The sequence below is a fragment of the Ovis aries genome, chromosome 8 (genome assembly GCF_016772045.2).
Source record: "Ovis aries strain OAR_USU_Benz2616 breed Rambouillet chromosome 8, ARS-UI_Ramb_v3.0, whole genome shotgun sequence".
Taxonomy (NCBI): domain Eukaryota; kingdom Metazoa; phylum Chordata; class Mammalia; order Artiodactyla; family Bovidae; genus Ovis; species Ovis aries.
In genome coordinates, this window is record NC_056061.1 from 39,714,900 (window position 1) to 39,738,360 (window position 23,461).

Below are 23,461 nucleotides of genomic sequence, written 5' to 3' on the forward strand. Positions count from 1 at the left end.
CATCAGTATCTGAGACAGAGGAGGTTCAGTTCAGGGCTCAAGCTTGTGGCCTGAGAGAAACATCTCTCCCCATCACTTACACTCTATTACCACAAGTACTTAACCTGTCTCTTTGCCTTCAGTTTTGCCCCATTAAATTCATATGCCTTGGGATTTCCCTGGAGGCACAGTGGTTAAGACACTGCACTTTCACTACAGGGGGCATGGATTTGATCCCGAGTATGGGAAATAAGATCCCACATGCCCTGCAGCCAAAAAAATTCATATGCCTCAATGCCAAGATTATCTTTACAAAACACACATTTGATCACCTTGCTTTCAATCTTAACCTCTGGTAATTCTGTCTGTAGAATTAAGTGTAAACTCTTGGATATAACACATAAAGTCCTAAAACTGAGACTACCACATTTATAATTTTATCTCCTACTCCTCCCTTGTGTGTGTTGAGCAAGCACTTTTGTCAAAAAGGATGTATCAGTATTGAAACCACCTTTCTCATTTTTATCTGTCTTTGTGTAAGCTATTATTCCTTTGACTTGAAAAAAAGACACATTTATTCATTGACTTGCCAATTCAAAGGTCAATCATTCAGCAAAGCCTCCGTGAAACTAGTTCTGCAAAGTTTTAAATACTTTCTATGTTGTGCTCCCATTGCTAACATAGAGGCATAGAGAAAATGTTCCTGCTGCTACTGCTGCTGCTAAGTCGCTTCAGTCGTGTTTGACTCTGTGTGATCCCGTAGACGGCAATGCACCAGGCTCCCCCGTCCCTGGGATTCTCCAGGCAAGAAAACTGGAGTGGGTTGCCATTTCCTTCTCCATTGCATGAAAGTGAAAAGTGAAAGTGAAGTCGCTCAGTCATGTCCAACTCCTCACAACCCCATGGACTGCGGCCTACCAGGCTCCTCCGTCCATGGGATTTTCCAGGCAAGAGTACTGGAGTGGGGTGCCATCGCCTTCTCCGGAAAATGTTCCTAGTACATGGCAAACTTGAACCCAAGCTATGCCAATATCACTTTCCAAATAATTCCCATCTGGTCATGGCACAGCAAGGGAACCCAAGGATAATGTTTTCAGCATTTGCTGCCCATCAGATTAACTATGAAGCTTTGTAAAAGATCTTTTTAAAAAGGGTCCTTAAGACACACTCCAGGTATATTGAGGCAGAATCTATGCCAGAGGTGATGAAGGGCTTGGAGGTATTTAATAAGCTTCACAGGTGATTCTGCTGCAAAAAAGAGAATAAATGTCCGCAACTAGGCTGAGGCCACGAGAGATAGAGACCAATCAATGAAAGTATCTGGGAGTGTGAGATCAGACCCACAAGAGACAGTCTAAGCATAAGCTAAGCAGGTGGCCAGGGCCATGGGTATTTGACTGAGACTCAGGGCAGCAGAAGGCTGAAGTCAGGAAACCAAGATGGAAGCTCTTCTACATTGGCCAAAGAAACATCAGAACTGGAGGAAGAGCCGGGTAAGTAATCCAGGACACCTAACCTGCCTTAGACACACCAGGTACCAAACTTTGGGAAATGAAAGTAATTCTAGAAGTCACCATATGGAGGCTGCAACACTGCATCATCTGGAAACATTAAAAAATATTTGGGGCCCTATCCCAGACCTACTGAATGAGAATCTGCATTTTCACCAGATCCCCAGGTGATTTAAAAGCCACATAAAAATCTGCAAAGCACCCAAACCTGGTTCCAGATGATGCTAATGCTGCTAGTCTGTAGACCACACTATGAGAAGCAAGTCTTAACCTAAAACTGAGCATACAGAAGAAATTCAAGTGTTACCACTGGGAGCAGTTTGAGAGCAGGAACTGTGATTACCGTATCTCAGAAATGAGCACAGGGTCTTAGTAATTGATAACAGTCTATTGGTTGACACCTCAGGACTTAGAGTTGGTTCACTTCCAACTCTACCACTCACATGCCATGTGATATTGTGCTTCAGTCTCTCACCTGGAATACAGACATAACTACCTCATAAGAAATAGGAAGAGATAGCATGTTATTTTTTATAACACTCTAAGTGCTCAATAGACAATGAAAGAAAAAATAAGATAATCACTTACTGATTGATTGGTTGATATATTAATTTTTGGTATAAAATAGTTCCAAAATTCTGGTGGTGTAAATGATTTCAGTCTGATTCATATAATCTAATGAGAAGACTGAAATCTTAGTGACTGGCAGGAAGGCATTCCAGGTATAAGATTTCTAAGAGTATTAATATGCAAGTTCTCTTAAAGTGATGGGCGAAAGAACCTGCTAAAGCAAGAGAATTGTTAGCCTTTTTGGAGAAGTGACATCAAAATGATGTTTATGAGGTCTCAAAGTTCTCTTAATTCTACCCCAAACAATATACCTAAGATGACAAATTTTTCATGGCTTATTTTCATTAAATTAAATTTAAATGTATTTACTTGACAACATTTAGACTTTTTTGCATTATAGAGTATGGAAAATCTGGATGAGAATCTCTGCCATAATAAACAATACACATTCAAAAAAGCACATTTAGTTTTAGGCAAGTTCTTAAAATAACTTTCTTATTTTTGTCTACTGCTGTTAAATTTTCACAAAACGCTCACTCCTTCTACCTCATTTATCCCCATAACAACTCTATAGTTGTTGTTTTTCCTAAAGCCTAGAAAACTTTGTTATTCCTATCTGATGTCTGAGGAAATGGAAAGTGATTTTAAGTGCTCAAAGTCACATAGCTGGTTTGTAGCAGAAAGAGAGTTAGAGTCAACTTTTCTAACTTCTAGCCATTTCTTTGAACTACCATAGGTACCACTACCACCATCTGGTTGCCACATATTACTCTGTAACCAAACCCAAGTCAAAGCCAGGTCACCTACTCAACTGCCCAATATCCTAATTCTTCCCCCAACCAAGTGTCCTTTCCCAAAAAGTATCAGAAAAGCAACAGCTTCATAAACATAGAGGAAAACCTTATTTATTTTGTTAAAGTAACTTCATGATACAAGGTTCTAAGTATCAGAAAGCAATAGTTTCCTAAACACAGAGGAAAACCTTTTGTTAGAGTAACTTTTCAGTTCTAGCAGACAGAAGTCAAGTTTGGAGGTATGGCTTTATTTAATTTAAAAATTTTCAAATTATGGTGGAATGTAATTTTTAAAAAGTTGACTAGTTCATTCATTCACTAAATGCTACATTTGCCTATAGATTTCTCAACTTTCTTTAAAAAATATTCTAAGTGATTAAGTGAAGTTTTTTTAAGTGTTATTATGCATTCCTATTTTAGATATCAATATTTATTAAGGATCCTAATACTTGGGTTTTGGAAATGAGCACAAATCTTAAACTGACAAATAATAAAGCAATAAGATCTTATTAATAAAGATTAATATTAGTCTTCAAACATATCCCAAGCAGCATCAGCATGTTTAAAAAAAAAAAAAATTGCTGTAAAGATCTCAACTTAGTCATTAAACTTTAGAACTAATACTGCAAAATGATTTCCCAAAGTTAGTATACATTTTCAAAGTATTGTTAAGAGTTCTGGATAGTCTATTATAAGATTTTATCATTTATGACAGAACACTTATGACAGGATCACTAAAGAAAACCTGACAACTCTAAACTGACAAGTGTAAGAAATTCCAAAGTTGCACCGACAATTCAGATCTACTTCCTTTCATGCCCAGATTCACTTAATATCTCATTTGGTTTTCAAACCTCCCCTCAGAAGCAATTGGAACAAAACCATGAGCAAGCTCAATCTCCATTTGGGCATGTAACCCTTTTACAAACACAATTACAGCCAAACACTATTGTAACCTGATTTGCATTTGCACTAAGTTACAAAGCACATTGAAAATGCCTGCTATGCATACTACAGACTTATTAGGAGGATATATTGCAGGGCTTCTGTGAACACTAATTAAAAAGGTTTTATCTTTCCCCTCTGGTCCACTGAAATTGTTCAAATGCCTTGTCTGCTACAACTTTGTTCAAAAACAGTTTTCAAACATGTGATCAGAGCTAGGCAACTATTTCAGGTGGCTTGATTCTGTTTCCAGGGTGTACAAGGCCGGAGAGACAAAGTTTCAGTCTAAACTTTGAGCTTCCTTTCCTTTGTTATTTTGTATTGCAACCTTAGCATTATCCAACTGTGGACTTTTATCTGTGAATATCTAAATCCTGTCTTGTGGAAAACTAATTACTGAACCACTGAGAGCTTCATAATGTCCTGCATTTAAGTCCTGAGCATCATACATAATGCATAGGCAGCAGTCTCTGCACTCTGATTACAGAACACTGTCATTAAGTGAGCAAATTAAAGATGTGAATAATTCACTGGCTGAGCTTATTGTCAGTGCTGCATTGTGAAATTAGAATTTCTAATAAGTACTGCAATTTTTTTAACCCAATTAACACAGAGAACATCTTGAGACTGATTAGTACAATAAAAATTATTACCTTATTCTTTTGCTTCACAACAGCCAAATTAAATACTGTACTTAATTATGCAGCATTCATTCCTTCTCTGCTAAAAAAAAAAGCCTATCATTTTAATAAGAGTTCTAATATTTGTATGTGAGCTAAAAATACAGCACATACATCTGTAGCTCACTGTCTTTGCAAAGTTTTTTTTAAGAGTCTGAACATCAGTATTATCACCAGTGGCAGATTATGATGACACTAAGTCTATTCTTAAAGCAAATATATTTTCTAAACAAACAACAAAAAACGAGCACACGCAAAATTGACAAAGTAACTAACCTCCCCAAATTGAGTTGAATATATTATACCTCTGCTTTTTCCTGGATCTTTAGATGCAGATTAACACAGATTTGCCCCCACTATACTGTTTATGATTGAGGCTGAAACATATAGTAAACAAAATTAATTGATTAGGAAAAAAATCAAGTATCTGTAAGAGTGGGTCTTACCTCAGATGCTCATTTAGCACACAGTGATCTGTCTCACTCCTGCCAGGCAAGTGGGAAAGTCCAGTTTGTGCTCGGCATGATGATCCTACGCAGAGAGTGTCTGCTGCCATGTTAAATAAAGAAAATGATCATTTAAACCGGGGCTTTTGTCTCCCAATATTTCCTCCTGCTGCCCCTTTCGCATCAAAGCCCAAAGAGGCAGGCACATCTGGCGGCAGTCCCTGCCCCTGACCGCAGCTGCCTCTGGAGAGCTCCCTCCTTCCTTTCAGCTCCTTTGCATCCCCTTCCTGGGCAACTTCAGCCCCCTAAAATGGGGGAAAGAAACGATGACATTGCAGGCAGAATATCAGATTGTTTGTTCAGCTTCTGCAGCCACCTCCTTCCTGTCTACATATTTTACAGAAAGGGAATGAGAAGAGGGAAACAGCGAAGGTGCTCTGAAAATCAGTCAGACACAATGCAATAGGGAGATGGAGAGCAGGGAAAGGAGAATGAGAGCGAGAGTGTGTGTGTAAGGGGGGGTGGTGGCTGTCAGTGCAGATAAATCTGCATATGGAAATTAGGGTTATCCTGGGTACAGTTTTATTTAACTATGATCTACTGTTTTTTTAATTAGACCAGAATTTTAGCAAAGGAAAGGAAGAAGGAAAGTGAGTCTTGAAACCAGAGACAGAAACTTCTAATTCAACAGACTTAAAATTTCATAGCAACTGCAAATAGCAGATCTAGAAGTTGTAGGAAAAAGAAAAGGAACAATAACAACAACCACAGAAAAGGACATTTTTTTCCTATTTTGTTTAATAAACAAGAAAACCTCCCCAGCTCCAAAAATAAATAAATCAACAAGGAAATTGGGATAAGACTGTAAAGCATTCAAAAAGAAGGGGCGAAAAAAAAAAAAACACCTCTCATGGTCTGTGTAAAATTTTTCCTTAAATGATAGAAGAATCATATGGGACAAAGGCATTGTCAAAAGTAGATAATTGGCATTACATGCAAAAACCACAAGTGACATATTCTGCATTTTAATATCAGAAGTATAGTATTGTGGCTTAGATGATGATAAAGAGTCCATCTGCAATGCAGGGTTCAATCCCTGGGTCGGAAAGATACCCTGAAGGAGGGCATGGTAATCCACTCCAGTATTCTTGCCTGGAGAATCCCATGGACAGAGAAGCCTGGTGGACTATAGTCCATGGGGTCACATAGAGTCAGACACGATTGAGTGATTAACACCTATAGTATGGTTTTTACCTTCTGGAGAGACACCTTTGCAGCTTTAACCTATGGCAAAGTGCTATTGGCTATAATCAGTTTAAAGTTGTCATTCACATAGCCAACTACTCCTTTTAAGTTCTGGGAATAAAACAATGAGGAGGCAGAGTGACCAAGACTACAGGAAGTTGGCTGGTATTCTGGACAACGAGCCTTCCACCAGAGGTGCTGGTTGCATAGCAGTTTGACCAGAAGGAAGCAAAAGTTAATTCTATAATCTGTGAATGGGGAATTTCAAGGAATGGACTAATGCTTATGGTCCCCCTACAACACAGCAAGCATTGTAGATGAACACTGCATGGTCTCTGCCCTCAAGAAGCCAGAATTCAGTGGGAAAAATAAACTAAAAATGAGGTGAAATTGTACTTTTATAAACAAAAGAGCAGTTCAGAGAGTCTAGATTTGAGCAGTGAGGAGATGTCAGTGACCTCACACCTCTCCATCCTCAAGGCTGATGGGATCCTTCAAGATCAGCTTAAAGTTACTTTGTCTCTTTGAACTTTAGTTTCTTCACCTCGAAGTTTGGGATATGAAATAACAAAAATAAAATATCACCTTTTGTCTGGCTCATGATAACAGTTTAAAAAATATCAAATCAATTATCATTTCAGATGGCACCTCCTCTGTGAATCCTTCCCCAATATCTACAAATAGGCTCAGAGGCTTCTTCTGCAATTTTCCCACTGTTCTCCATTATATTATATCCTTGTCATTTTCAGCATGTCTGTCTCTTTACCAGTGGTTCTCAATCAGGAGCCATTTTGTGCCCTTAGGGGATATTTGACAGTATCTGAAGACGTTATTGATCTTCATAACTGGAGAAGGAGGATTGCTGTTGGCATCTAATAGGCACAGAGAAGGGATGGTGTTAAACAATCTATGATACAAAGAACAGATCCCAAAAGGCCCAAAATGTTAACAGTGTAACAATGAGTCCAACTATCACCCAGATATTGGTTTCTAATAAAAGGAACCAAGGGTCCTTGGAAAAAAGGATGATTTTAGATCTTGGGCAAGAAATATAATTTTAACAAACATGCCATCCTAATGTAAAGTGTTAATAGGGGAAACTGGGTACAAGTGTACAGGAACTCTCTACTATCTTTGCAATGTTTCTGTAAATCTGAAACTGTCCTTAAAAAATGTATTCAATTTTTAAAAAGTCAATAGTTCCAAAGTGAAAATACTCTGCCCTGTACTATACTATAAGCTTCCGAAAGAAAAGGATAATGTGGTTTTATTAAGTATGTTTATAGGCTTGGGGTGATAGCTCATCCTCAAAGATGAACCCCATAAACCATGGTTCTCAGAATTCTTATTCTTGTGTGCTCCCCTCCACCTGAATCAGGGCTGGTCCTATGCCAGAGTGCAGCAGAAGTGTCACTGTGTAACCTCTGAAGCAAGATTCTCAGAAGCCTTGTGGTTTCCACCTGAGTCTCTTGCAATGCTTGTTTGGGGAAAGGCATCCACTGGGTAAAAAGTCTGAATACACTGAGATCTCCATACTATTAAAAAGTCTAAGCTACCAAATGGGGAAGCCTAAGGAGAGAGACAGAAAGAATTAATACTTATGTGTGTGACAGACAAACAGAGAGAAGTGGAGATGTACACTAATCCAAGGCTGTCCTATCCACTTTAGTAGAGACAACAACACATGTGAGTGAAGAAATCACATCTGACCACCTCTGCATTCAAGCCTACAGATTCAAGATCAGCCTCTATTTGTCCGAAATAGTATGAGATAATGGAGGAGGACATAGCAACCCACTCCAGTATTCTTGCCTGGAGAATCCCCATGGACAGAGGAGCCTGGCGGGCTATAGTCCATGGGGTTGCAGAGTCAGTCACGACTGAGTGATTAAGCACAGCACAGTATGAGATTAAAAAAAAAAAAAAACTATTAAGATAGCTCAGTTTATCCACAGAGCTACAGTAAATCATAATAAATCATTGGTTTGAGACACTAGATTTAGGGGTAGTTTGTTGTGGAGCAGCAGATGAGTGACTGACTTTTACTTAGTAGGTATTCCAGAAAAATGAGAAAGAAGCTTCAATATTGTGGAAAGAAAACGACGGTGGGATTTCTTTTAACATTTTAAACCATTACTGTTAAAAAAAAAAAAAACTACCAGCTGGAAAATTCAATAAGATAATGGGTTTTGCAATCAGGTATAAAAGGGTTTTTAAAAAATGTGGCTAATATATAACACATTCAGGCAAAACTGGAATAGAGAGAGAGAAGAGTAAATGGAGAACAACAGAGATTCATTATGGGGGGTGGCGTGGATATATTTTAACACATGTATTTTCTACTTTAATATGTTAACAATGATTTTTAAATTCATTGAGTGCCAGGTATCTTTACATATAATATTAGCTTCACAAAATTGTATGAGATGAATGCTGCTGCTAAGTCGCTTCAGTCGTGTCCAACCCTGTGCGACCCCGTAGATGGCAGCCCACCAGGCTCCGCCGTCCCTGGGATTCTCCACGCAAGAACACTGGAGTAGGTTGCCATTTCCTTCTCCAATGCATGAAAGTGAAAAGTGAAAGTGAATTCGCTCAGTCGTGTCCGACTCTCAGTGACCCCATGGACTGCAGCCCACCAGGCTCCTTCATCCATGAGATTTTTCAGGCAAGAGTACTGGAGTGAATGCTACTTTAACCTTAATTTTACAGATGAGGAAATAGTGTCTCAGAGTAGCTAAGTTACTAATCTAAGGTCTCCCAGCTAGCATATATGACCAGGATTTTTACCTCGCAAGTCTGACTCCAGAGTTCATTCTCTTAGCACAGTCTAAGAGAGATAGAAGACAAACATAAATGAAATAATCATATAAACAAATATGTGCAAATACAAACTGTTCTAAGTTTTAGAAAGCTGAGTGCAAGATACTACGATCATAGAACAGATACCCAACCCAGTCTAGGAGTTTGGGCACACTCTAAAGGACTGATGTTGAAGTTGAGGGTGTCATCTGGGTTAGTAACATCAGGTGCTGGAGAGATAACCAGCCCATGAACCAAAAAAAGGCAGAGATGAAAATAGTTGTATGATTGGCTGTTGGTGAACTGTCTGTCTGAGAACCCTGATTTGTAAGGCACCCAGAGATGATTTCTCTGGCAGTTATCATTTTGGTAATGATGGACAGTCACAGTGTGGAGAAGTGAGTGTGAAGACATTGGAAGAGAAGAAAAAGAGGACAAAATTAGTTTTGCTTTCCTTTATTATAACAACAAAATCCCTAAAAGTTGTCCAAGCCATTTCCCCTCCTTTTACCCTCTCTTAACCAATTCCCTAGATCAGTATTTGACAGAGCTGATTATCCTCCTTAAATGTTTTTTACATTTGGTTTTCAAAATATCACACTTTCTTGGTTCTTCTCCTGGCTATTCTAATCCTCTATGTTCTTTTATGGAGCCTCCTCTCACCCTGAGCTCTAACTAAGGAAATGCCCAAGGGCTTAGCCCTTGAACTTATTCTCTTCTCTATCTATACTCTTTCTCTAAATTATTTCAGCTAAGATCATGGCTCCAAATACCATCACTATGCCAGCTCTTAAAATGTTACCTATAATTCTGCCTAGACCTTACACATCCTGAATTGAAGACCTTGTATACAACTGCCTGCCAAAGCATCCAGTTAGATAGATACTTGGGCAGATTCTGAAGCAAGGCTCTCTAGATTCAAATACCAACTTGGCTTTGTCCTAGTTAGCCAAGGGATAATAATGTCCTTGCGCCTCAGTTTCTTCAATTGTAAAATGGGTAAATATTATTAATCTATTTCCCAGAGTTTCAAGAGCAAATGCTCTAGCTCTTTAATGTCTAGAGCTAGACATTTAAAGCATGTCTTATAAAGTGTCAAGAGTCTTCCAAGTGGTGTATTGCTACAGATAGGCACCTTCTTCTTTGTGACTCCTTATATCAGTTAAGGATGTCTCCAGTCATCCAGTTGTTTAAGTCAAAAATTTAATCAAGCAAAAGTGAAACTCTTCTCTCATACAATTCACAACTGTTACAACAGTCCATCCCGTCAGCACCACCTTCAAATGTATCTCAACTATATCTGACCACTTTAACACTGAAGTTATTAAATTCCTTCATCTGGAGTATTCCAAGAGCCTTCTATTGGTCTCCCCACTGATCAACTTGCTCCCTATAGTTTATTCTCCCCATTGTAGTTGGAGTGATTTGGTAGGACTTGAGTTGTGTTACTCCTCTGCTCAAAACACTCCAATGGTTTCCCATACTCCTCAAAGTAAAAGTAGAGTCTTGTGGTTAACAGAATCTGATCCTCCCCATTACACACACACTCCAAAACTCAGGCATTTACTACTTTCTCTCTTTCTTACTTGTCATAAGAAACTTGCTCTTGCTCACATATGTGGACACAACTCCCCAGAAATCAACTTGGCTTGTTCATCACTTCAGTCAAGATCTTGGTTTATATGCCACTTTAAAAAGTAAGTCTTCTCTGGGTTTCCCTATATAAAATACCATACTTGCCCAGGCATTTTCTAACCCCTGCCCCTGCTTTATTTTTTTTAATAGCTCTCACCCGTATTTTTGTTATTGCTGGTCCTGTACCCACTACAACTTGAGCTCCATGTGAGTAGGCCTCATGCTTTTTTCTTTTTTTTTAGCACTTAAAACAATACATGGTTTTTAATAGATTCTCAGAAAAAAAAAATTTGTTGAAAAAATGAATGTATGTAATTTTTTTCTGGATAGATTGTCAATTAAAGAATTCTTCGAAAGTTGTTTTTTCTTAATCAGTTCACATGTCCCCACCCCTTCCTAGTCTTACTATAGTATATATTCGTTCCATTCTACCCATTAAAGATAAGATCTGGCCATGGTGATAGCATCCTGGATTATACCTTCATACCTTCTTAGAGCTGTTGCATATATGTATAGTCTCAACAAACTCTTTATTTTTAAAATTATAAGCAAATCTCTTCAAAATGACTAAGTCACGGTTTCCTGGGATGCTGCCTTTCTATTCAGGGAGAGAAATCTAATGTCTTATAAGACAGTTTAGGGAAAGTGGGATAATTATTATGATACATAATTGGATCCTTGAAAAAAGGGTAAAGTGTTGACAGATCACAAAAGGTATCAGAACTAGGAAATTTAAAAGCCTTTAAGAACAACTCAGCTTTTATTTTTTGCTTATTCTCAGTCTCATTCTTATGTTTAATTCTCTCCCCTTTCTTTGGGCACATAGTCTATTATTTGTACTTTTTTATGCTTTTTTCTCTTCTCTCAGGTATCTGGCTTTCTCTGTTTCTATATGTGGTAAAAGGTGATTGTGCCACAGTTCCTGAATCAGAATCACCTCAGATCAAGTGCACAGGCCAGAATAAACTAGACCTTTTCAGTTCTCATTACAAATCCTCCAGATGGTCAGGGAGGCAGTGCCTTTTACCCTACATATAGCTTCCAAATGGTGTCTAGAAGGTATAGGGGGAGGGACATGGGGCACAAAGATTCTTAAAAAAAAGAAGATTGTGGTGATCTGAGCAGATACCCACTATAGGTATCTACTGCATCTAGAAATCAGATGTAAATAATCATGAGGATTCTTCTTTTCCTCTTAAGTTGGTTTGGTCATTTCTAATATTCAACAATATAAACTTGTTACTTGTGCCTTCATTTTCATTTTCCAAACTTTAGTAATTTTGGGGGGTATAATCTCTGTGTAACCACACAGATATAACATTCATGTGATATATAAATGAGTTCATACTACACATGTAAAGCTGCAACGTAAAAAACATCTTAAACAAAAAGTAACAGCAAATAGGCATATTCTCTATTTAATAAATGAGGAGACTGAAGTTAATAATAGGGTTTTCCCCTGTGACAACCTATTTGATTGGTCTCTACATCCTCTAACCCAATATGAAAATTATATTTAACAAGTTCACCTATGATGATGCTGACTAAAATAGAATAAGTATAACTAGAGCCCATATTTCCCTCCAAATGCAACTAAAAACTCTGGACAAATACAAAAATCAAATACCTAAGGCTTCTGAAACTCAAACAATACCAGGCAGATTGGAGATGAAAGTCAAAATTGAAAGATGGGTATGGTGATAACTTCCAGATGTTCAAGCTGGTTTTAGAAAAGGCAGAGGAACCAGATATCAAATTGCTAACATCCACTGGATCACCAGAAAAGCAAGAGAGTTCCAGAAAATGTCTATTTCTGCTTTATTGTCTATGCCAAAGACTTTGGTTTTGTGGATCACAATAAACTGTGGAAAATTCTGAAAGAGATGGGAATACCAGACCACATGACCTACCTCTTGAGAAACCTATATGCAGGTCAGGAAGCAACAGTTAGAACTGGACATGGAGCAACAGACTGGTTCCAAATAGGAAAAGGAGTACATCAAGGCTGTATATTGTCACCCTGCTTATTTAACTTCTATGCAGAGTACATCATGAGAAACGCTGGGCTTGAGGAAGCACAGCTGGAGGAAGCTGGAGTCAAGATTGCTGGGAGAAATATCAATAACCTCAGATATGCAGATGATACCACCTTTATGGCAGAAAGGGAAGAAGAACTAAAGAGCCTCTTGATGAAAGTGAAAGAGGAGAATGAAAAAGTTGGCTTAAAGCTCAGCATTCAGAAAATGAAGATTGTGGCATCTGGTCCCATCACTTCATGGGAAATAGATGGGGAAACAGTGGAAACAGTGGCTGACTTTATTTTTCTGGGCTCCAGAATCACTGCAGGTGGTGACTGCAGCCGTGAAATTAAAAGACACTTACTCCTTGGAAGGAAAGTTATGACCAACCTAGACAGCATATTAAAAAGCAGGGACATTACTTTGTCAACAAAGGTCCATCTAGTCAAGGCTATGATTTTTCCAGTGGTCATATATGGATGTGAGAGTTGGACTACAAAGAAAGCTGAGCACCGAAGAATTAATGCTTTTGAACTGTGGTGTTGGAGACGACTCTTGAGAGTCCCTTGGACTGCAAGGAGATCCAGCCAGTCCATCCTGAAGGAGACCAGTCCTGGGTGTTCATTGGAAGGACTGATGTTGAAGCTGAAACTCCACTACTTTGGCTACCTGATGTGAAGAACTGATTCATTTGAAAAGACCCTGATGCTGGGAAAGATTGCGGCAGGAGAAGCAGAAGACAGAGGATGAGATGGTTGGATGGCATCACTGACTCAATGGATACATGTTTGGGTTGACTCTGGGAGTTGGTGAAGGACAGGGAGGCCTGCATACTGCAGTTCATGGGGTCACAAAGAGTCAGACACGGCTGAGCAACTGAACTGAACGGTGATAATGAGAGATTCCTAGTGTCTTTCCTGTATCTCAAGCTTTGATCCAAGGCTGGATTGAATTGGGAAACTCCACTGAGAGCAGCTACAGCGAAAGTCCAGGAGAAGCCCATCTTTCTCACTAGAAGATCAGGAAAAGGGACCCCTTCTCAGCCCTTCCCCAATCAGCTATATTGTCATAGTTGAGGCAGGGTGGGCACCCATAATTTGGAGCTAAAACCCAAATCTTGTAATGAAAGAAAAAGGAAAAGTTGCCTCTGTTGTGCAAAGAGTGTGTGGAGGAGTGTTGAACTTCTGGTTAATTATTGTTTTTCTTTCCTTCCATTGCCTTTTCTGGAGAGGGGCCTTAGCACATGGAACTATGTGACAGTTCAAGAAGTCCCTTCCTGAGAGGACTTCATATTTCTAGCATAAATAACCAGGAAAAAGAGTCCCTAGAAGCCAGACAATGTGGGGAAGTACCGTTAAAGAGAGAGCTGGAAGAGATCGTCTACTTCTGTGTGTGAATCAACAGAAGTCTTAGGCTCACCCCTAAGTTATGCGTGTATGGAGCATAACCAGAGGAACAAAGCAAAGATTCTGAGAACTGAACATATATATAAACTACTGCCCAAGCCTCAAACTAATTCCCAAGGGGCATAAGAAAAGGGCAGATCCAGCAACATCAGTTAAGTTCAGTCTCTTAGTTGTGTCCGACTCTTTGCGACCCCATGAATCACAGCACGCCAGGCCTCCCTGTCCATCACCATCTCCCGGAGTTCACTCAGATTCACGTCCATCGAGTCAGTGATGCCATCCAGCCATCTCATCCTCTGTCGTCCCATTCTCCTCCTGCCCCCAATCCCTCCCAGCATCAAAGTCTTTTCCAATGAGTCAACTCTTCACATGAGGTGGCCAAAGTACTGGAGTTTCAGCTTTAGCATCAGTCCTTCCAAAGAAATCCCAGGGCTGATATCCTTCAGAATGGACTGGTTGGATCTCCTTGCAGTCCAAGGGACTCTCAAGAGTCTTCTCCAACACCACAGTTCAAAAGCATCAATTCTTCGGCGCTCAGCCTTCTTCACAGTCCAACTCTCACATCCATACATGACCACAGGAAAAACCATAGCCTTGAATAGATGAACCTTAGTTGGCAAAGTAATGTCTCTGCTTTTGAATATGCTATCTAGGTTGGTCATAACTTTTCTTCCAAGGAGTAAGTGGCTTTTAATTTCATGGCTGCAATCACCATCTGCACTGATTTTGGTTGGTCATAACTTTTCTTCCAAGGAGTAAGTGGCTTTTAATTTCATGGCTGCAATCACCATCTGCAGTGATTTTGGAGCCCCAAAAAACAAAGTCTGACACTGTTTTCACTGTTTCCCATCTATTTCCCATGAAGTGATGGGACCGGATGCCATGATCTTCGTTTTCTTAATGTTGAGCTATAAGCCAACTTTTTCACTCTCCACTTTCACATTCATCAAGAGGCTTTTAGTTCCTCTTCACTTTCTACCATAAGGGTGGTGTCATCTGCATATCTGAGGTTATTGATATTTCTCCTGGCAATCTTGATTCCAGCTTATGTTTCTTCCAGTTCAGCGTTTCTCATGATGTACTCTGCATAGAAGTTAAATAAGCAGGGTGACAATATACAGCCTTGATGTACTCCTTTTCTTATTTGGAACCAGTCTGTTGTTCCATGTCCAGTTCTAACTGTTGCTTCCTGACCTGCATACAGATTTCTCAAGAGGCAGGTCAGGTGGTCTGTATTCCCATCTCTTTCAGAATTTTCCACAGTTTATTGTGTAAATCCTTTAAAAACTGAAAACACATTCATCCATAGAAAGTGAAAAAAAGCTGACAGCTTGAACCTATTTGGACTATTGCTTGGGAAACAAACAAATTGAAAAAAAACTCAAAAAAAATAGGCAAACAAATTATTTGGAGAATTTTAATAGGTTCCCAAAGTCTCATAAAGACAAAACTTTAGGAGATATAATTCAAAATTATTGGATGTGTAAAGAACTTGGCAAAGATCTGCTCAAATTTCAGGAAAAACACAGTTAAGAGATGCCAATCCTGGAATGACAGATATTTAAATTATCAGATAAGACATTAAAGCAGCTATTATAATCATCCTATAAGAGGTAAAAGTGAACACTCTTGAAATGAATAGAAAGATAGTTTTCTATAGAAAAGTAGAAAATGAAAAAGCCCATAAGCAGTTTGAAATTAAAAATTATAAATTGTACATAAGTTCATAAGATGAGTGAAATAGCAGAATGGAGATGATAAAGGGGAAAAAATCTGTAAACCTGATTCTTAATCAGTAGAAACTGTACATTATGAAGAACAGAGAAAAAGGATTGAGGAAAATGAGAAAAATATTGAAAGACCTAATATTCATGTAATTTAGCTCCTGAAGGAGAAGGGAAAGAGATTAATGCAGAAAATATATATATATATATATTTAAAGAAATAATGGCTGAAATTCTCCCAAGTTTTATGAAAGACATAAATTTACAAACTTCAGAAAGTCATTAGACTTCAAATAGGATACATTCAAAGGAAACTATGTTGGGGCATCGCTGGTGGTCTAGTGGTTAAGAACTCACCTGCCAATGCAGAAGACACAGACCCGTGGTCTGGGAAGATCCCAGGTGCTGCAGAGCAAATAAGCCAGAGAGCCACAACTGCTGTGCCCATGCAGCCACAGCTGCGGAAGCCTGCACGCCCTGGGGCCTGTGCTCTGCGGCAAGAGAAGCTGCCACAACGAGAAGCCCATGCACCATAATGAAGAGTAGCCCCTCTCACTGCAACTAGAGAAAGCCTGCACGCAGCCAGGGAGACCCAGTGTAGCCAAAAGTAAATAAATAAATCTTAAAAACAAAACAAAGGAAACTATGTCACATATGACATGATAAAACTGGGGGAAGCGGAAGTCGGGGGGGAACCTAAAAGTCACTGGAGAAAACTGACATCATATATATAAGGAAACGGGGCTTCCCAGGTGGCATTAGTGGTAAAGAACCCACCTACCAATGCAGGAGACATAAGAGATGCAGGTTCCATCCCTGGGTCGGGAAGATCCCCTGGAGGAGGGCATGGCAACCCACTTCAGCATTCTTGCCTGAAGAATCCCCACAGACAGAGCAGCCTGGTGGGCTACAGTCCATAGGGTCGCAAAGCGTCGGACACGACTGAAGCGACTTAGCATGCACACACACATGCATATGAGAAAAAAATTATTCAAACAACTGTAGATTTCTTATCCGAAAACACTAGGGCCAAAAGGCAGTAGATTACCACCCTCAAAATGCTGAAAGAAAGAACTGTCAAATCAGGACAATATATCTTCTGAAAATATCCTTCAGGACTGAAGATAAATAAAGACATATAAGATGAAGGTAAACTAAGTATTTATCACCAGCAGACTTACTCTAAAAGAAATGCTAAAGAAAGTTAATTCTTCAGGCTGTAAGTAAATGATACCAGAGGGAAATCTGGAACTCTAGAAATGAAGGAAGAACAACATAAGTGGCAAATGTCTGGGTAAGAATAATAAATAATTTATTATATCTTAAGTTCAGAAAAGTACTTATGACTCTTGAAATAAAAAATCATAATACTGGGTAATTTTCCAATATATGTATGAAAACTACAACATAAAAGGTAGAGGGTAAAGGAATCTATATGGTGGTAATTAAGACCTACCAGGTGGGTGACCCACAAACTGGAGAATAATAAACTAAGGAAGTTCTCACACTGTTGTGAGGATTCTTGGGCCCCCATCAGACTTCCCGACCTGGGGATCTCACAGGGGGACTGGGAATCCCCAGGGAATCTGACTTTGAAAGACAGGGGGATCTGATTACAGAACTTCCAAAGGACTGGGGGAAACAGAGACTCTTGAAGGGCACAAACAAAACCTTGTGCACACCAGACCCAGGGGAAAGGAGCAGGGGTCCCAGAAGAGACTGAGTCAGACCAGTCTGTGAGTGTTTGAGGGCCTTCTGCAGAGGTGTGTGTTGGCAGTGGCCTGCCGCAGGGACGGGGCACTGGCAGCAGCAGTACTGGGAGGCATGTGTTGGCATAAGTCCTTTTGAAGCTCTCTTTTAGCCCCACCAGAGAGCCTGTAGACTTCAGCACTGGGTCGCCTCAGGCCAAACAACTAACAGGGAGGGAGTACAGGCCCCCCTATCAGCAGAAAATTGCATTAAAGATTTATTGAGCATGGCCCTGCCCACCAGAGCAAGACCTAGTTTTCCCCATAACCAGTCCCTCACATCAAGAAACTTGCAGAAACCTCTTATTCTCACCCATCAGATGACAGACAGAAGAAGCAAGAAGTACAATCCCACAGCCTCCAGAACAAAAACATAATCACAGAAAGCTAACCAAAATGATCACATGCGTCATAGACTTGTGTAAGGCAAAACATGGTCCACTGGAGAAGGGAATGGCAACCCACTTCAGTATTTTTGCCTCGAGAACCCCACGAACAGCATAAAAAGGAGAAAAGATATCACACCAGAAGATAAGCCTTCAGGTCTGTAGGTGTCCAATATGCTACTGGGGAATATAAGATAACTCCATAAAGAATAATGAGGCTGGGCCAAAGCAGAAACAATGCTAAGTTGTGGATGTGTCTGGTGGTGAAAGTAAAGTCTGATGTTGTAAAGAACAAAACTGCATAGGAACCTGGAATGTTAGGTCCATGAATCAAGGTAAATTGGATGTAGTCAAACAGGAGATGGCAAGTATGAACATCGACATTTTAGGTATCAGTGAACTAAAATGGACAAGAAAGGGCAAATTTAATTCAGATGACCATTATAGCTATGCACATGGCCCAGAATCCCTTACAAGAAATGGAGTAGCCCTCAGAGTCAACAAGAGTCCAAAATGCAGTACTTGGGTGCAATCTCAAAAATAGAATGATCTCAGTTCATTTCCAAGGCAAACCACTCAACATCATAGTAATCCAAGTCTATGCCCCAAACACAAGAGCCAGAGAAGTTAAGTTGAACAGTTCTGTGAAGACCTCCAAGGCCATCTAGAACCAACACCACACCAAAAAAAGATGTCCTATTCATCACAGTGGATTGGAAGGCAAAAGTAGGAAGTCAAGCGATACCTGGAGTAACAGGCAAGTTTGGCCTTGGAGAACAAAATGAAGCAGGGGAAAGGCAAACAGTTTTTTCAAGAGAACACACTGGTCACAGCACATACTCTTTTCAAACACCACAAGAGACAACTCTACACGTGGACATGACCAGATGTTCAATGCCAAAATCAGACTGATCAATTCTTTGCAGCTGAAGACGGAGAAGCTCCACATAGTTAGCAAAAATAAGACCGGGAGCTGACTGTGGCTCAAATCATGAGCTCATTATTGCAAAATTCAGGCTTAAATCGGGGCATTCAGGTATGACCTAAATCAAATCCATTAATGCTTATACAGTGGAGGTAACAAATAGATTCAGGGGATTAAGATCTGGTAGACAGAGTCCCTGAAGAACTATGGATGGAGATTTGTAATACTGTACAGGAGGTGGTGATCCAAACTATCCCAAATAAAAAGAGATGCAAGAAGGAAAACAGCTGTCTGAGGAGACCTTACAAATAGCTGAGAAGAGAAGAGAAGTGAAAGGCAAAGGAGAAAAGGAAAGATCACTTCAGTTCAGTTTAGTAACTCAGTTGTGTCCGACTCTTTGTGACCCCATGAATCGCAGCACGCCAGGCCTCCCTGTCCATCACCAACTCCAGGAGTTCACTCAGACTCATGTCCATCGAGTCAGTGATGCCATCCAGCCATCTCATCCTCTGTCGTCCCCTTCTCCTCCTGCCCCCAATCCTTCCCAGCATCAGAGTCTCTTCCAATGAGCCAACTCTTTGCATGTGGTGGCCAAAGTACTGGAGTTTCAGCTTTAGCATCAGTCCTTCCAATGAACACCCAGGACTGATCTCCTTTAGAATGGACTGGTTGGATCTCCCTGTAGTCCAAGGGACAACAGTCTTCTCCAACACCACAGTTCAAAAGCATCAATTCTTCAGCACTCAGCTTTCTTCACAGTCCAACTCTCACATCCATATATGACCACTGGAAAAACCATAGCCTTGACTAGACAGACCTTTGTTGACAAAGTAATGTCCCTGCTTTTTAATATGCTGTCTAGGTTGGTCATAACTTTTCTTCCAAGGAGTAAGTGGCTTTTAATTTCATGGCTGCAATCACCATCTGCACTGATTTTGGAGCCCAAAGAAATAAAGTCTGACACTGTTTCCACTGTTTCCACTGTTTCCTCATCTATTTCCCACAAAGTGATGGGACCAGATGCCATGATCTTCATTTTCTCAACATTTTGAGCTTTAAGCCATCTTTTTCACTTTCCACTTTCACTTTCATCAAGAGGCTTTTAGTTCCTCTTCACCTTCTGCCATAAGGGTGGTGTCATCTGCATATCTGAGGTTATTGATATTTCTCCTGGCAATCTTGAGTTCAGCTTGTGCTTCTTCCAGCCCAGTGTTTCTCATGATGTACTCTGCATAGAAGTTAAATAAGCAGGGTGACAATATACAGTCTTGACGTACTCATTTTCCTATTTGGAACCAGTCTGTTGTTCCATGTCCAGTTCTAACTGTTGCTTCCTGACCTGCATATAGGTTTCTCAAGAGGAAAGATATATCCAGCTAAATGCAGAGTGCAAGAGAATAGCAAGGAAGGATAAGAAAGCCTTAAGTGAACAGTGCAAAGAAATAGAGGAAAACAACAAAATGGAAATGACTGGACATCTCTTCAAGAAAACTGGAGATACCAAGGGAATACTTCATGCAAAGATTGGGACAATAAAGAACAGAAATAGCAAGGACCTAACAGATGCAGAAGAGATTAAGAAGAGGTGAAAGAATATAAAGAACTCTACAAAAAAAGAACTTAATGACCCAGATAACCACAATGATGTAGTCACTTACCTAGAGCAAAACATCCTGGAGTGTGAAGTCAAGTGGGCCTTAAGAAGCATTACTTTGGGGAGCAAAGTTAGTGGAACTGATGGAATTCTAGCTGGAGCTATTTAAAATCCTAAAAGATAATACTGTGAAAGTGCTGCACTCAATATGCCAGCAAATTTGGAACACTCAGCAGTGGTCACAGGACTGGAAATGGTCAGTTTCCATTTAAATCCCAAAGAAAAACAATGCCAAAGAATGTTAAAACTACTGTACAATTGTGCTTATTTCACATGCTAGTAAGATAATGCTCAAAATCCTTCAATCTAAGCTTCAACAGTACGTGAAGCAAGAACTTCCAAAAGTATAAGCTAGATTTAGCAAAGGCAGAGAAACCAGATATCAAATTACCAACATTAGCTGGATCATAGACAAAGCAAGGGAATTCCATAAAAAGATCTACTTTTGCTTCATTGACTACACTAAAGCCTTGACTGTGTGGATCACAACAAACTATGGAAAATTCTTAAAGAGATGGGAATACCAGACCACCTTACCTGCCTCCTGAGAAACATGTATGCAGGTCAAAAAGCAGCTGTAAGAACTGGACATGGAAGAATGGACTGGTTCACAACTGGGAAAAGAGTATGCCAAGGCTGTATATTGTCACCCTGTTTATTTAATATCTATCCAGAGTACATCATGGGAAACAATGGACTGGATGACTCACAAGCTGGAAACAAGATGGCTGGGAGAAATATCAACAATCTCAGATATGTAGATGATACCATTCCAGTGGTAGAAAGTGAAGTGGAACTAAAGAATCTCTTGATGGTGATGAAAGAGGAGATTGAAAAAGCTTGCTCAAAACTCAACATTCAGAAAACTAACATCATGGCATCTGGTCCCATCACTTCATGGCAAGTAGATGAGGAAAAAGTGGAAACAATGGCAGATTTTATTTCCTTGGGTTCCAAAATCACTGTAGACCATCACTGTAGCCACAAAATTAAAAGATGTTTGTATTTTGGAAAATGCTATGACAAACATAGACAGCATTAAAAAGCAGAGACATCACTTTGCCAACAATGATCCATGTAGTCAAAGCTATTGCTTTTCCAGTAGCCATGTAGAGATGTGGGAGCTGGACCATAAAGAAGGCTGAGTGCCAAAGAATTGATGCTTTCAAACTTTGGTGCTGGAGAAGACTCCTGAGAGTCCCTTGGACAGCAAGGAGATCAAACTAAACAATCCTAAAGGAAATTAACCCCGAATATTTATTGGAAGCACTGATGCTGAAGCTAAAGCTCCAATACTTTGGCCACCTGAAAAAGACCCTGGAAAGACCCGACTCACTGGAAAAGACCCTGATACTGGGAAAAACTGAGAGCAGGAGGAGAAGGGGACAACAGAGGATGAGATGTTTGGATAGCACCACCGATTCAATGGACATGACTTTGAGCAAACTCCAGGAGATAGTAAAGGACATGGAATCTTGGTGTGCTGCAGTCTATGGGGTTGCAAAGAGTCAGACATGACTTAGCCACTGAGCAACAACACAAGTAAGACACATCAGTGGAGGATATTTAGTGTGACAATCAGTAGACATAAACAAATTAATTTTATATTATTTTAGGTTCACATCTTTTTATCTTAGTACTCACTGTTGCTAATTGGAAAACTGAAACCTGGGTAACCAATAATGATGTTTAGTAATGGATTGTTGTTGTTCAGTCGCCCAGTCATGTCCAACTCTGATACTGAAGGACAGGGAAGAAATTGAAGGATAGGGAAGCCTGGCATGCTGCAGTCATGGGCTCTCAAAGAGTCGGACACAACTTAGTGACTGAACAGCAATGACATGGTGGTAAGATTTTTAAATGTTATGTAAAGTGATAAATATTAACTCTAATGAATAGCAAGGAGAGATAAAGCCTTCCTCAGAGATCAATGCAAAGGAATAGAGGAAAACAACAGAATGGGAAAGACTAGAGATCTCTTCAAGAAAATTAGAGATACCAAGGGAACATTTCATGCAAAGATGGACTCGATAAAGGACAGAAATGGTATGGACCTAACAGAAGCAGAAGATATTAAGAAGAGGTGGCAAGAATACACAGAACTGTACAAAAAGATCTTCATGACCCAGATAATCACAATGGTGTGATCACTCACCTAGAGCCAGACATCCTGGAATGTGAAGTCAAGTGGGCCTTAGAAAGCATCACTACGAACAAAGCTAGTGGAGGTGATGGAATTCCAGTTGAGCTGTTTCAAATCCTGAAAGATGACACTGTGAAAGTGCTGCACTCAATATGCCAGCAAATTGGGAAAACTCAGCAGTGGCCACAGGACTGGAAAAGGTCAGTTTTCATTCCAATCCGAAAAAAAGGCAATGTCAAAAATACTCAAACTAGCATACAATTGCACTCATCTCACATGCCAGTAAAGTAAATCTCAAAATTCTCCAAGCCAGGCTTCAACAGTACATGAAACGTGAACTTCCAGATGTTCAAGCTGGATTTAGAAAAGGCAGAGGAACCAGAGATCAAATTGCCAACATCTGCTGAATCATCAAAAAAGCAAGAGAGTTCCAGAAAAACGTCTATTTCTGCTTTATTGACTATGCCAAAGCCTTTGCCATCCACTGTGTGGATCACAATAAACTGTGGAAAATTCTGAAAGAGATGGGAATACCAAACCACCTGACCTGCCTCTTGAGAAACCTATATGCAGGTCAGGAAGCAACAGTTAGAACTGGACATGGAGCAATAGACTGGTTCCAAATAGGAAAAGGAGTACATCAAGGCTGTATATTGTCACCCTGCTTATTTAACTTCCATGCAGACTACATCATGAGAAACACTGAGCTGGAAGAAGCACAAGCTGAACTCAAGATTGCCAGGAGAAATATCAATAACCTCAGATATGCAGATGACACCACCCTTATTGTAGAAAGTGAAGAGGAACTAAAAGCCTCTTGATGAAAGTGAAAGTGGAGAGTGAAAAAGTTGGC

At 39.9% G+C, this 23,461-nt stretch overlaps 1 protein-coding gene across 1 annotated transcript in view; it reads right to left on the reverse strand.

Moving 5' to 3' along the window:
• Nucleotides 1-23,461, reverse strand: part of LOC121820169 (uncharacterized) — a 435,057-nt gene that overhangs the window by 396,579 nt on the left and 15,017 nt on the right. Inside the window, exon 3 of the mRNA XM_060419182.1 lies at nucleotides 4,926-5,028. Within this exon, the coding sequence (XP_060275165.1) occupies nucleotides 4,926-5,028 (103 nt within the window). The remainder of the gene's footprint in view (nucleotides 1-4,925; nucleotides 5,029-23,461) is intronic.